We start from the raw sequence: 14,190 nt of genomic DNA on the forward strand, positions 1-14,190 counted from the left end.
AATGGAAGTAGATACAAACCAGTTTGGTTAGATTCGGGACCTTTAGAGCACGGTTTCATGGTCCCCACTGCAGCTTCTGCCTTCTTGTTCGCAGAAACGCTGCAGCCTCGCAGGAGTCCCCACTGTCAGCGGATCAAACGCGCGATCCGCTCGGGCTATCCTGATTGGCTGCAGCGTTGTGCTGGGCAGGAATTTTTTTTCAAACTGATGGATCCATGTTTCTTCAAGCATACACAGAATGACTCTTACGCGGAGACGAAGAAACGGGTGATTAAAGCAAAGCCCTGTTTCCATGCATCTCCATGTACTCAGATCCACATGGATTCGACGTGTAGCACAGCTTTGTATTGCCTTCTACTCAGTCAATCAGTCAAAACCGGCCTCATGTAGCTTCGTATCCATGTGGATCTCCAGTCCGCAAAAATAATTTTTAAAAAGGGTTGCGTGTGCATCGCGCATAGCCCACTGCGACCTGATTGGATGGGAGGCTCCACGTCACTCGCAAGGGCGGGTACTTCGAATCTGGATTCACCACCCCCAACTTCCCCACCGCTCCAGATTGACCATGCATTTTTCGAAAAGGTCTACTTCCTTCCAGGTTCTAAAATAACACATCCTGAGGGGGGGGGGGCAGAAATGGGGTGAATGCGCGTTCGGCGCTGATGTAGTGGGGAGTTCTGCAGGAAACCTGGATATTTGGAGTGACGAGCATGTATCTAATCGTGCATGGGGAATCGACCATAGTGTGGTAATTAAGAAATTAGACCGTGATCTGAGTAAACCAGGTTCAAATCTCCACATTGCTGTGGAAACTTGCTGGCCTATCCCACAGAGTTGTTGTTGGGAGGATAAAACAGAGGAGGAAGGAACCTTGTAAGATGCTTTGGGCCCCCACTGAGGTGAAAAGCAGAATATTAATAATTAATCTGCAGGAGGCAAGGCAGAATTCTGAATTGGAAGCTTAACATGGAGCTGTCCTTCGTAATCACTTATTTTATTGCCTTTTCTCTCTATTTTTGCTGCCACTAAGAATAAAAAATAAAAGCATTACTTTTATTTTCCTGTGGTAAAGGTAAAGGTAGTTCCCTGTGCAAGCACTGGGCCATATCTGACTCATGGGGTGACATTACATCACTACGTTTGTTAGGCAGACTATGTTTATGAAGTGGCTTGCCATTACCTTCCCCAGTTATCCTTTTACTGACCTCGGAAGGATGGAAGGCTGAGTCAGCCGTGAGTGAGCTGCCTGGAACCAACTTTCAGCAGGATTGAACTCAGGTCATGGGCAGAGCTTTGACTCCAGGCTGCAGCTTACCACAGGGCTGCTTTTGACCCTTGAGGGTCAAGTAAAGATCTGGGGGCGGGGCGGGATATTTTCAGTAGTCAAATGTCAAAGAATTTTAAGCAAAACCCTTAATCATTCCTTGAGAAGAATTACAGAATTCTTGGGGCAAAACTACAGGTTCGAGTTTTTAACAAGTTGGGTCTGGGTTCCGTTCAGGAAATGGCTTTTTTTAAAAAAACAAAGGGATGCCCAAATGAACTCAGAATGCCAGAGGGGAGCAGGGAAGAAGAGTGGTCCCCCCCCCCCGCCATAATGGGAAGGAGTTATTAGTCCACAATGGAACAGCAAAAACAAGGAAAGGATTTTCCCCTCCCCCAAGCTATTCCCACATAGGGAAGATGGCTCTGGAGAGAGCCCTTCCTCCCTTTTTTGTTATATAAATGGTTTTTAAAATTATTTTCATGTTTAGTAACAGTACAGAAAATCAAAAGTTAAAAAAACATAGAATTTACAAATGGGTAACATGGGTCGTTCCATTGATAACATTCTATTTTTGAGAGTCTTCACTGTCACATGTCCACATGATAATGTTACTGTAGTGGCATATCCAAGCCCGTTCAAGATCTTCATTAGTTTTAAAAAGGCCTTTCCCCCTCAGCTTCTGTTTGGCTGCAGGGAACCCCAGCTGGGTTCACAGAACCTGGATCCAGCACATAAAAAACAAAACTCTAATTTTGGTCTTTGGAGTGTAGCTAAAGGAAACAGGTTTTTGGGAAGGATACTTTTATAGTCCCAAGAATCAACCTCATTCTTTGTTTTTTTTCCTAAATGATACCGCTCATTCAAATCAACTCATGCCCAACTACAGTACTGAACCGACATTTCTGTAATCAAGAAATAATGTTTTAGGAGTCTGCATTTCCAGACAGTGCCTTCAGCAAACCTTGACAACAGATGTTTTGGAGTCCCAGCTTAATCAGTGGTTGCATGTGACGACTCTAAATATTGGTGAGGATACCTCCCATTATGTCCTTTGCTCTCTTCATAAGAGCCGAAGAAGTTTTTATCCTGAAACTATTTGTTCAAGTAACACTGTTCTCAGAAGTCTGGGATATTTCCTGTCACCTAGTCAAACTAGGTTCAGGAATGCCTAGCTTCTGGTTTTCCTGTTGTGTTATTCTACCTTAAAACACACTTCACTGAGAGTATTTGCATCCCCTAAACTGTATTCAGAGCTTGGACAAAACATACTTTTTTTTTTATGGATGGATACAGACTAATTGACTGTTTTGGGTTTTCCAGGCTGTGTGGCCATGGTCTGGTAGTTTTTGCTCCTAACATTTTGCCTGCATCTGTGGCTGGCACAGATACGGAAGCATCTCACAGTATGTTTCTGACATCCCTCTGAAGATGCCAGTCATAGATGTGGCAAACTGTTAGGGCAGAACACCATGGTGTCACAGCCTGGAAAACCCAAAACAGCCAATGTGATTCTGTCTGTGAAAGCCTTCGACAATCCAGACTATATTTTCCATTAATGGAAAAGGAACATTTTGATTATCTCTCCCCCCAAAGCTGACTCCTGATTTCCCCACATGTTGTTCCAGGGAGTCTGTGTCCCCTCTCCATTAGTAGAAACACACTTTGGATCCAAACCAGTGCTTTAAATTATTTTATTCAGTTGTTACATTCATGTATCCTTATCCAATAAATGTTGTTGTTAACAAAATGTAAACATTAAGCAGGTTCGTTTGTTGTTGGGTTACTTGAGAAGTTCCACCTATCCATAAGTGCATCTAACCCAAAAAGTGTGATCTTGGGACAATCACATGCTTTCAAACTAACCTACCTCTGAGGGTTGTTGTGAGGGTAAAATGGAGAAGAGGAGAACTACATAAGTAGCTTTTGCTTCTTGTTGGGAAGAAAGTCAGGGTATCAGTGAAGTAAATAAGTATAGCAATGTTAAATATGATGATTGTTAAGACTCAGTTTCCTGACCTGGATCATCCAGGCTAGCGGGATCTCATCAGGTCTTGAAAGCTAAACGAGGGTTGGTCCTGACTGGTATTTGAATGGGAGACAACTACATTTTAATTTACCACCCTTGAACCGTTGGCGACTTGACGGCATTTCTCACCAGGAGGTTTTGTTAGTCAAACATCATACAAGAGAGGAAAAGACTAAGAAACTGGTAGATCTTATATTAAATGTCTTATAACAAAAACCTTATCTGGCCGCCTCCTCCTCCTTATATTAAATGCAAAATGCATTCTAGTCATGTGCAGAATTCCAGTTTTGCACTGCGGGTCCAGCTGGAACTTTTCCAGGAAACATCCTTCAGTGTGGAACACCTGCAAGCATTATGAGCAAAACAAATTTGTCGTCCAAACATGGTAATTACAAATGTCAGTGCTGTCCCAGTTCAGCCCCATAAGTCAGTTCTGCTGTCTCAAGTGCTGTCGCCAGAATTGCTATCCAAACCTCATAGGGTTGCCTCGACTCCTTTTAAAACTTTCCTCCCCCCCACCCCCCACCCCCCGCTGTTGGCCAGCTTCTCTAATTAGAAAGAGACTGTTCAAAGCCAAGTCTGGCTTTGTTTCCATTACATTGTGTGCAAGATGTACTAAGGCAGGTAGTAACTGTACCAAATACCCCTTGCAGGACTTGTTCTCTCTTGCAGAGGTTCTCGGCATGAAGTGTATTTCCGCCCTTCTGAAAGAGACAGGAGGTATATAATATTTATGTAGCAAACGGAATGAACACACTGTCCCAGGATCGCCAGCGCTGCCTTCTTGGTTAGACGTTTTCCCCCTATATGGGTACCACATTGCTCCTTGCTTAGCCAGTAAACTGCTCTTTGTCAGCCTGAGAGGCAAGTAACACCTGGCAACGGTTCTTTGCACGAAATGAAATGCTGTTCCTGATCCTGGCCCATTCCAGCCAGGGCCGTGAGCCAACAAGTTGCTAAGCAAAGCCCAAAAGGGACTGACCTTGAGCAGGGCTCATCAAGCAGCTGGAAGAAGGTAACAGGACTCAGACCTTGGAGTTTCCTTTGCAGGACCTGGGAGAGCTCACAGCACATAGTTCAGTGATGGCTAACCTTTTCGAGACCGAGTGCCCAAATTGCAACCCCAAAGCCACTGATTTATCGCAAAGTGCCAACATAGCAATTTAACCTGAATACTGAGGTTTTAGTTTAGAAAAAACAATTGGCTCCGAGATGTGCGTTACTTGGGAATAAGCTTGGTGGCAGTCGGTGGCTTTGCTTTGTGCAACTCTTCCAACGGGTGAATCATGACCCTAGGAGGGTTTACTCAGAAGCAAGCCCCACTGCCAGCAACCGAGCTTACTCCCAGGTAAAGGATAGCACTTTAGTCCTTCCCATGAAAATCAGTGGGGTTTAACAGCACATAACAGGGTTACCTACACTGCTCCCCCAAAACTAGGTCTTAGGTTTAATGCTAATAATCGAGCCCAGCGGCCCAGGCCAGCCTATATGTGCGGGTGGGGGGGCTCTGCACGTGCCCACAGAGAGGGCTCTGAGTGCCACCTCTGGCACCCGTGCCATAGGTTCACCACCACTGACATAGTTGATCAGCAGCGTTTATTGAAAACAATAAGGCGGAGCAAGGGGAAACCGCGACCAGGGGGCGCACATCCTGCGCCCCTGCCACAGCATTGCCTTGTCCCAGAACACCCCCAGAATGCCACGCTCCCACCATGGCCCGGCCATGCCTCCACCGTCACTCCACCTGGGGCCTTGCACCCACCCTCCGCCACTGGGCAGTAGTCCCTAGCTTGAGAAAGCCAGTCCTGGAGACCTGGCTTTTCCTAGGCCATTTTATCCCCAACCAGTCCCCTTTCCTTTTTCCCAGCACAAGTGTGAAAATAATTGTTTAGGAGCCGAGGCATCTCAAGGACGCATAAGGGAGAAAGTTATACCACCTGCAAAACCTCCACCTGTGGTGCAAGGACACATCCTGTTGCTTGAGGCGAGGATGTTTCACAGGGTCTTGCCTAGTTATCTACATTTCTTATCAAGCAATAAACATCAAAGGGGAAAGAAGAAAGCAAAGCAAGAAATAGACCCCTTCTACATATCAATCAGTAGGTACATCAATCAGGCTAGACATAGAGCTGGCTACATGGTTGATAGCTTGGGCCAACCCTGTTTATCTTCTGAGATCAGATGATATTGAGCTAGCTTGGGCTGCCAAGGTCATGGCATTTACTTACATACTTAGTCCTTATTTAGTTTATTTATACCTTGCCTTTCTCTCTACTGGCAACCCAAAGAAGCTTACATAGTTCCCCTTTCCTCCACTTTATCCTCACAACAACCCTGTGAGGTGGATTAGTCTGAGAGTACATGACTGGCTCCAGGTCACGCGGCAAATTTCTATGACTAAGGCCCCTTCTGCACATGCAGAATAATGCACTTTCAATACACTTTGCAGGTGGATTTTACTGTGTGAAATAGCAAAATCCACTTGCAAACAATTGTGAAAGTGGATTGAAAGTGCATTATTCTACATGGGCGGAAGAGCCCTGAGTGTGGATTTAAATCTGGGTCTCACAAATCCTGGTCTGATGCTCTAACCACTGCACCATGCTGGCTCTCCACAAATTGACCTTGGCTAGTCATAGCAGAAGACCTACTTGTTGGAGGAAAGCCTCACAATTTGTGGAGCAAAGTGGTAAGAATGTGCCATATTCTGTTCTTTGCCGTTCTAGTTAGTAATTTTGGTCATTTCTGCCTCCCACCCCCGACCATTAATCTTTGGAGTGTGCGCATGAAAATACCATATGGGCCAATATGGGGGACTCTTTGGTTATGTGTTGAACTTGGCTGGTGGGATTTTGCAGTGCTTGAAAGATAGGCTCCCCCCTCCCCTCCCCCCACTTTTCCTATGAGTATGCTGAATGGCTTTCGTTCTGCAGGCCAAAAGAGGAATCCCTGCATTCTGTAATTGCTTGAAATCCGTAATGTTGTCTGGCTGTAGGCAATTAGATTGTGAAGGGATACAGCTGCCCTGTTCAGGTTGCATCATAGGACCCTATCTGGGGGGGAAAGGCCGTACTGTAATAAGCTATTAAGCAAGTAAAATAGATTAATGTCAAAATGTCAAAATGGTGATATCAGAGGTCTTAAGCTGTCTGCGGCATACAGCTGTCATTGGAACAATTCTTGTTGCCCAGATTCATGTTAAAAATAACAGCACAATATTTAGATAGGCCGGTTTGAACATTAATGTACATTATTTTGGTAATCCTTAAAACTTTTATTGGCATACATCAGCGGTTCTCAACCTGTGGGTCACGGACCCCTTTGGGGGTCAAACAACCCTTTCACAGGGATTGCCTAAGACTCTCTGCATCAGTGTTCTCCATCTGTAAAATGGATAAATGTTAGGGTTGGGGGTCACCACAACATGAGGAACTGTATTAAAGGGTCGCGGCATTAGGAAGGTTGAGAGCCACTGGCATAGATCAAGTACAAAGGGTTAAGAGGCATAGTGATATGACTTTAGTAAAACATTTCTGCCCTATGGCCTCAGGCCCTCATAGCTTTGAGGAGAAATCTAGTAACTGAACTGGTTATATGTGGATTCTGGTCATTTAAAAAAAGATACTCGTTTTTCAGCAGGGAGCGCTCTCAGTTATGAAGGAAAGGGCTGATAAAGGAGTTATGTACATTAGCGTGGAAAATACAATCAAAGAAAACATGGGAAATAGAATCAGTACAACTGTTATTACAAAGTGTTTTCTGATGGGGGACTTTCTGGACTCTTCCTGAAAGAAAACTGTGGGAAGCACATTAAATCTAACTGTGGAGAAGTTAAGTGATAAACATGAGAATCGTATAGATCCCTGCCTCAGGGTAATTCCAAAATGTGTGGCAAACAGGATTTCTTAGCTGCAAGGTAGGACAATATTACATGCCCTCCAGCGTTTCTCACATGAAGAAAGGAACTTTGATTATGTTGCAATTTGTAAACCTAGGCCCAAGTCACTGATTCGCCCATTAAAACCTTGTTGGTTTATTTACTCTGCAATAGTCTGTCTTGTATTGTTTTCAAAGTCCAGAATGTGTTTGTTCTTTAGGCTGAAGATGTATTTGAATAGTGTAGGCATCGTACAATCCATTAGGCTCAAACTGAGCCTCAGCTGTACACAAACTGGCAGGCCGTGCTCAACGGGGCATTCTGATGTTCACGCATATGCTTTTTACAGGCATGTTCAATGGATGTAAGGTTTGTTTGTTTGTTTGGGACACTCCTTTCTCACAAATAGGGACCTAAGCAACTGACACTGTTCTCCTTTTTTCTATTATCTTCACAACAACCCAGTAAGGTAGAACAAGTCAAGAGCGAGGGCCAAGCTTGACAAAACCTCAAGTCCTCCATAGAGGTATGGTGTCATTTTAGTGCCCCCCTTTTTAACTATTAAAATCACTGTGGAGGGCTGATCCTGAGAGCTCATGTCTCCAATCCCATGCCGTTTTCAAGAGCTGAAGCAAGTGGCCATTTGAACTCTTGAATATAGCAAAGGATGAGGAACATTGCAGTCTATTCTCCTGCACCAAGGTCCCCAGTAGGACGGACCCTTTTGGTTTTTAGAAAGAGTATCTAAAATTGTACCTTGGAGGGTTTAAAGAACCCCTAAATGATCAAAGGGAGTGATCATGCCTGTGACTTTAAAACTAATTCCACAGTTCAGTTTCTCAGCAAATGTTGTGATGCAATCTCGACCAGCTTGGCCCTGTGTAACTGGCCCAAGGTCACCCACAGCAAGCTTCCATGGCAGAGTGGGGTTTTGAACCTGGTCTTCCCAGATCCTAGTGTGACATTGATCATTGCACCACGCTGACTGTAAGGTGCATCCACCAATCCACTCAGGGATTTAACTTCTAGAGACCCAGGGGAGGTTGTATACAGTCTGGGTGTGACAGTGCTAGTGATTCACATAGGCTAATTAATAGGGACAGTGAGTTAGCAGGCATTGTTACCTGAATATAGAAATGGTATCTGGCTAATAGGGACGATTGAGGTATATGATACCACCACCACCCACCCCCATTTAAGATTTTTCAGCCATGTCACCCAGGGCTGGATTTAGATGAAGAGAGACCCAAGGCTATTCCACATGTGGGGGCCCTCCCAATCCTTTACTGTCATGACTAGAGGAAGATGGGGTCCACAAAACAGGGTCACCAAATGGGATTCACTTCAGTGATGTCCTGAAAGGACAAAATCAATACAGAAATCAATTCCGGTTATTGACTTAAGATACCATAGTATTACTGTGAAATGAAGTGCCAGAAAAATACTGAAGGGTTGTTTAGAGACTACTGTGCATTATGACAGCATGTGTAAGAAAGGCCTATGACAGTGTCAAAAATATTATACACCTTGGCCAGATGCCCCCTAGATTTTGAGGCCTTAGGCTTCGGCCTGCCAAGCCTATAGGTAAATCTGGCGCTGAAGCCACCCTAGTGAATGCTTGAGTTAAACACAGTGAGGAAGGTACTGATAAAATGCATGGGGTTTTCCCAACCATCAGCCGCAGAGGTAGTGATTGGCATCTACTCCTGGACCTGCGTTGCCACCAACCAAATTCAACCCAAGTTGCCCAGACCCAGCTTCTGCCTGTGTAGACCAAGGAAGTGATAAGTGTGACTTATATGGGATGTTCAGGCAGTCCATTGTCCAAATGCTGAACAGACCCATACATACCTAGCTTTGGCAAAGTGGCTGCGCCATGTGACTTCAGACCATGCTCTAAGAATCTCCATAATAGTCACCACCTTGGAGAAAGGTGTCATTTATTATCCGTATTTGTATCCTCTTCTTTTGAGAGGCTCAAAATGGCCCATGTATGTCTGAGAGGTAGGACTGCTGAATATCATCCAGTGAACTCTTTAGCCATATTTTGAACCCAATCCTGCCAATCAAAGTCCAAACGTTATTACACTCCACACTGGCTTTCTGATTTCAAAGTGAACCTTAACATTCCTTTCCTGCCTTATTTTCCTCCTTTTCTATTAATCGTGAATATTCCTAACTTTGTACATAGACATAAACATAGTTCTTTAATAATCAGTTTATTCAGCTGCCCATACAGTTAGATGGATTTCTATTTTTGTTCTGGGAGAGAATGCACAGAACATTCTTCCACTGAAAGAATATTATGTCATAGAATGAATTTTATTTATTCATTTATTTCTATTTGTACGCCGCCCTCTCCACAAGGGCACAGAGCCACTTATAGTAGTAGATAACATATACAATTTGATTAAATAAACAATTAAAACCATTAAAATAGTTATAATAATTAAAATCCAATCTAATCTAGTTAAAATACATTTAAATTAAAATCAACTGAAAGCTTAATTTCAAATCTGAGTTAAAATAAGAACGGCAACAGATGCTATTTAAAGCAAATCGGGAATTAGGATTTTGGGAGCTCTTTATCTGAAGACTCAAAAATAACCCCTTGGTAGTGAGTGAGCTTTGAGAGTTGGAGGCTCAGGCTTTGAGAGTTGGAGGCTCTGGATTTTATAATAAATACTCATGTCTTTCTCTTGCAGGTAAATGGAAGATCTGGAGACCCGCAAAGCACGTAGGATAGAGCAGATGGTAGCAAAATGGCTGCGTCGGTCACGGGATCATATGGCCAGGTACTTATTTGAATGTACCAGTGATTAAATCTTTGGTGGCTTTAATTAGGTGCAGAATGGCCTAGTTTCTTAGAAGTGAGACCGGAACATGCTGTTGGTCCTGGCGTTGCTATTTCAGGCTGAGGTAGTAGCAATGTTTAGTAGTGTGACTTGTCAACATGTCAGGTATTGCATTTGAAATCCTTCCACTCTGTGACAGATTTGCAATCCTCATGCTTGAGCACCCTCCTGCTTAGACTACAACAACATGACTCTTTTGAGGTACGGTGACCAGAATTTTACATAGTGGTCCAAATGAGGCCAACCCAAGGGTAGTCCCCATTTGGAACACTATGTAAAATTCTGGTCATCGTACCTCAAAAAAGATACTGTTGAACTGGAGAAAGTTCAGAAGAGAAAAACTTATTTTATTAAAACATTAGTCCAATAATATTTTTGGGGAAGTACAACTGGGATAATAAAAACCAAAGTGAATAAGCAGGTCCAGTAGTGAGATGGCTCCAATTGTAAAAGGAAACAAGTAATTCCAGTGCCAACTCGCCCAGAGGAAGCAGGAAACAATTTGTGTGCGGATCTCAAGAATGGCACAGGCCAGGAAGGAATTGAAAGTGATTAATTCAAGGGTAGTTTTCAGTAATTCTGAAGAAACAGGTGCAAAATGTCTGCTGGTTAGAACGGTCCCAAGCACACTATTAAGAACTAAATGTTAAGAACTGAATGGGACATAAATTCTGGGTAAGTATATTTAACATCTTACCTAAGTGAACAGGATTTAAAGACTGTATTGTGAATGTAGCGTTCTATTAAGTGCTGTGCAGAAACACCATTTTAATTCCACATACTGCTGATTTTTGCCAAAGCTGCGTTTTAGCAGCATTAAAGGGTACTAATCTGCAAAGGAACATATAATCCAGTTAAATATCTAAAACTGGACAATCATTTGTTTTGGCAAGTGCAGACATTTGGCCACTATCCAGTGGTAAAAACATGCATGATCAGAAGAATCGCAGAAGCCGCCTGCAGTACAGGAGCCAGTAAGGTTTAGTGGTTAGAGTGTCAGACTAGGATGTGAAAGATACCAAGTTCAAATCCTCACTCTCAGTGGGGCTTTCCCCACTCACCTTCTGCTGCGCGCCACTCTCGCGCCCCCTCAGCGCGCGTCATTCCGCGCGGGGTCATCAAAAGGTGCCGTTTCTTCAGCGCCAGGAATGACGCGCGCTGAGGTGGTGCAAGAGCGGCAGCGTCGGGGCGGCTGCGTGGTTGCCGCCCTTGCAAGTGGGGAGTGCCGCTGGACCCCGCGCTACTTTCCCTGAGTAGCGCGCAGCAGAAGGTGAGTGGGAAAAGCCCCACTGAAAAGAAAAATGGGAAAAGAATTCCAACTACAAAAGATTGATTAGGTAACATAAGAGGTTGACAAAAAGGGGGGAAGTAAATTGTTGTAGATATATAGATGTGTATATGCACACATTAAAACCCCTCCAAAATAATAAAAGAGTCCCCATTTCTGGACAACCACAAGTTTTACTACACCTTGTCTCACAAAAAGATAGAACCTCAATGTTGAATTAATCCGCAGCCACTCCTGGACCTACTTTGTACTAAAAGGAGGTGGTAACCATTTTAGGGGACCAGGAAAAGAATGACGAAGCTTGAATGTTTGGATTTTGAAAAACTGATGGCTGGAGAAGAATCCCAGAGGCCATTTCCGCACGGCCAGGAGGCGCCCCCACGCCGGCAGGAGTTCTGTCGGCGTGGGGGCGGGAGCCTGCTCGCACGCAAGCGTGCGAGCAGGCGAAGGGGAGGCCGGCAGGGCGTTCAAGACTCGAGCCGCCTTCTGCGCTTCAAATATACCACGGTGTCACGCCTGCGGCGCAGTTCATGCTTTACGCTGCCGACCCCTGGAGGTCGGGAGGACAGTGTGGGCGGGCTGCTATGGCCCCCGCAGGCTAATCTTCCAGGAGGACACCGTGAGTGCGGCGCGGAGATGGAGACAGCGTCTGGCGGGCGGGTTTACGCAGCGGGCCGCAGGGATTTCCTTCAACAACAACCCTTTACAGGTTTGTTGTTTAGCGGCTTGACGCCGCCTCTGGGGAGGGAAGAGGAGTCAGGTCGCCGCTGCTGCGTTGCAGCGCGCGCCAGGGAAGGGCAGCCTGGGGGTGCTCTTGCTCTGTATTATCATAAATGGGCCGTGCAGAAACGGCCTAAGTGACCCCAAGCAGAATGCAGTTACAACAATTGTGATAAGTCAAGGGATTCCAGAGAAACAGGTGTTTTTACTTGCAGTGGCCATTTTGGAAAAACTGGGGGTGGCACATATTCTCAAAATGTGGCAAATATTGCCACATGCCATTAATGCAGTTGTGGTCTCCTTTGCACTAACTGTATATTCCCTTTGGGTTTGATTCTCAGTTACACATACATTTTCCTCTCTTCAGAATTCACTGCACTCTTAGATCAGAGAATTCCTGCAGCTTCCAAAACTAGTTAAAGTGAGACTTTTCCCCCCCTTCGCAGGGAAAATGAAGGAGATTAGCTGTGTCTTAAGCTTTATTTGGATTTTCTTGCTCCTCCCCATCTTCCCCCTCCCGCACAATAGTAGTTTCTCCCACTCTTTGGGCCACTGTTTCTAAATGATCTGAAGGGCTTTCTTTAAAAAAAAATTCACTGAAGATCTATCACTGGAGCAATAGACCCTTGAAATTGACATTAAATTTACATGGTCTAGCAAAATTACACTGGACCAAATATGACACCTGAAAAAAGGAGGTTGCACGAAAAGAACAACGAAGGAGGAGGTGGGCAAAATGGCAGATCGGTTTGGCTCTGAAAACTTTGCAAGGGGAAAATACCTGTGAAAACAACAAAAAACCCACTAGAAGTAAACAATCATGGAAGTAAGCAATGCATACATAAATGCCCACAAACTCAACACAATTTGTAGGTAAAACTTTTTTGTGTAAATACTTCTGGTCACATACAGTCAGTATGATTCAGTAATTACCTCATAACATCTAATTCACAATCGACATCTCTAGGTCCTCATGGTAATTTGAATAAAACTGATCAGTGTTACTTGGCCAGTAAATGTGTGTAAGCCTACCACCATCCGCATTGCAAACTTCAGAGCTGTTTCATCCCGTTGTTTTATATTATGTGATCTTCCTTAAGTAGGAAAGGTGGGCTATAAGTAAATAATTTACCAAAGGAAGAAAACTGGAAAGTCTTAGGAAACTGAATTCTGTACCTAATTCCACATCCTGTACTTTTTTGGTACTTATAGTATTGCAAAGTAGATAGTTCTGGTCCTAGATTTCCACCAACTGACCAAGAAGGCATTACTATATTTTATCCTTGTCCTTTTAAAATATCCTGTTGCCATATTGCTAAACAACAGGCCAGTATACGCATCACTCAGTTATATGACAAATGGCTGATAACAGAGGACCCTTTACCATAGATTTTCCGCACTTTGTAGAGCGGTGCGGTATCACTTCTGGAAGTGATGTAACACCTTCTTACTGTCAACCAAAGACATTCATTGTGATTCTTCCCTCACTTCTGTCTGTTTAAACCCCATTAGATTCTTGGGGTCAGGATTGTAGCAGGGATCTATCCTTTCAGTTTGTGCATCCAACTTAATGCTTCTGACCTAATGTTTCCCTTCTCAAGTACTCATGTGCCCCTTCTCCCATGGAGGTCTGTCTACTAAGCTTGGGCTATTCAGTTGGGAATGAGGCTAGTTCACAGAATGCAGCGTGACTAGAGAGCGTTCAGGCCAGAGTGAATAGTCCAGTCTTGTTAACTGGGGCATACCTTAATTGGAGCACTTCTTGGCAGCTGCATTGGGGTCAGCAGAGTGGGCATGGACTATGCACCGAGCCAGTGAACAGAATAAGCCGCTAATCATTAGCTGTGGGTTTTATGTGCCAGAGGAAATGAATCAAAATTCTATACAGTCGGCTGATTGCTCAAGGTTGATCTTCAGGATGGAAGGAGTCTCTGAAATATGTAGAGGCTCTACCAATACCTGTCTTTAAAACACTCATGTGATCCTATCAATTGTCCCCACCCCCTGCTTGTTTTATTCACAACAAAATGAAGTCCTTGCTTCCAAGCAGATGTGTTTAGTTTCTCTGTCTTCAGAGAATACTGTCCATCATGACATGCCTGTCCCCTGTACTACAGAATCTGTACAAGGTAGAGAGGATTCTTTGCTGTGCAAACC

General features: G+C 44.2%; 1 protein-coding gene and 1 long non-coding RNA gene across 2 annotated transcripts in view; one reads left to right on the top strand and one right to left on the bottom strand.

Moving 5' to 3' along the window:
* Positions 1–14,190, bottom strand: part of LOC125436125 — a 513,530-nt gene that overhangs the window by 328,433 nt on the left and 170,907 nt on the right. The gene's annotated exons all lie outside the window — the stretch shown is intronic.
* The window catches only part of FRMPD1 (FERM and PDZ domain containing 1), a 90,456-nt gene that overhangs the window by 33,495 nt on the left and 42,771 nt on the right, over positions 1–14,190 (top strand). Inside the window, exon 3 of the mRNA XM_048502755.1 lies at positions 9,876–9,965. Coding sequence (XP_048358712.1) covers positions 9,880–9,965 — 86 coding nt within the window. The 5' untranslated portion in view covers positions 9,876–9,879. The remainder of the gene's footprint in view (positions 1–9,875; positions 9,966–14,190) is intronic.

This window comes from Sphaerodactylus townsendi, linkage group LG07 (genome assembly GCF_021028975.2).
Source record: "Sphaerodactylus townsendi isolate TG3544 linkage group LG07, MPM_Stown_v2.3, whole genome shotgun sequence".
NCBI lineage: Eukaryota > Metazoa > Chordata > Lepidosauria > Squamata > Sphaerodactylidae > Sphaerodactylus > Sphaerodactylus townsendi.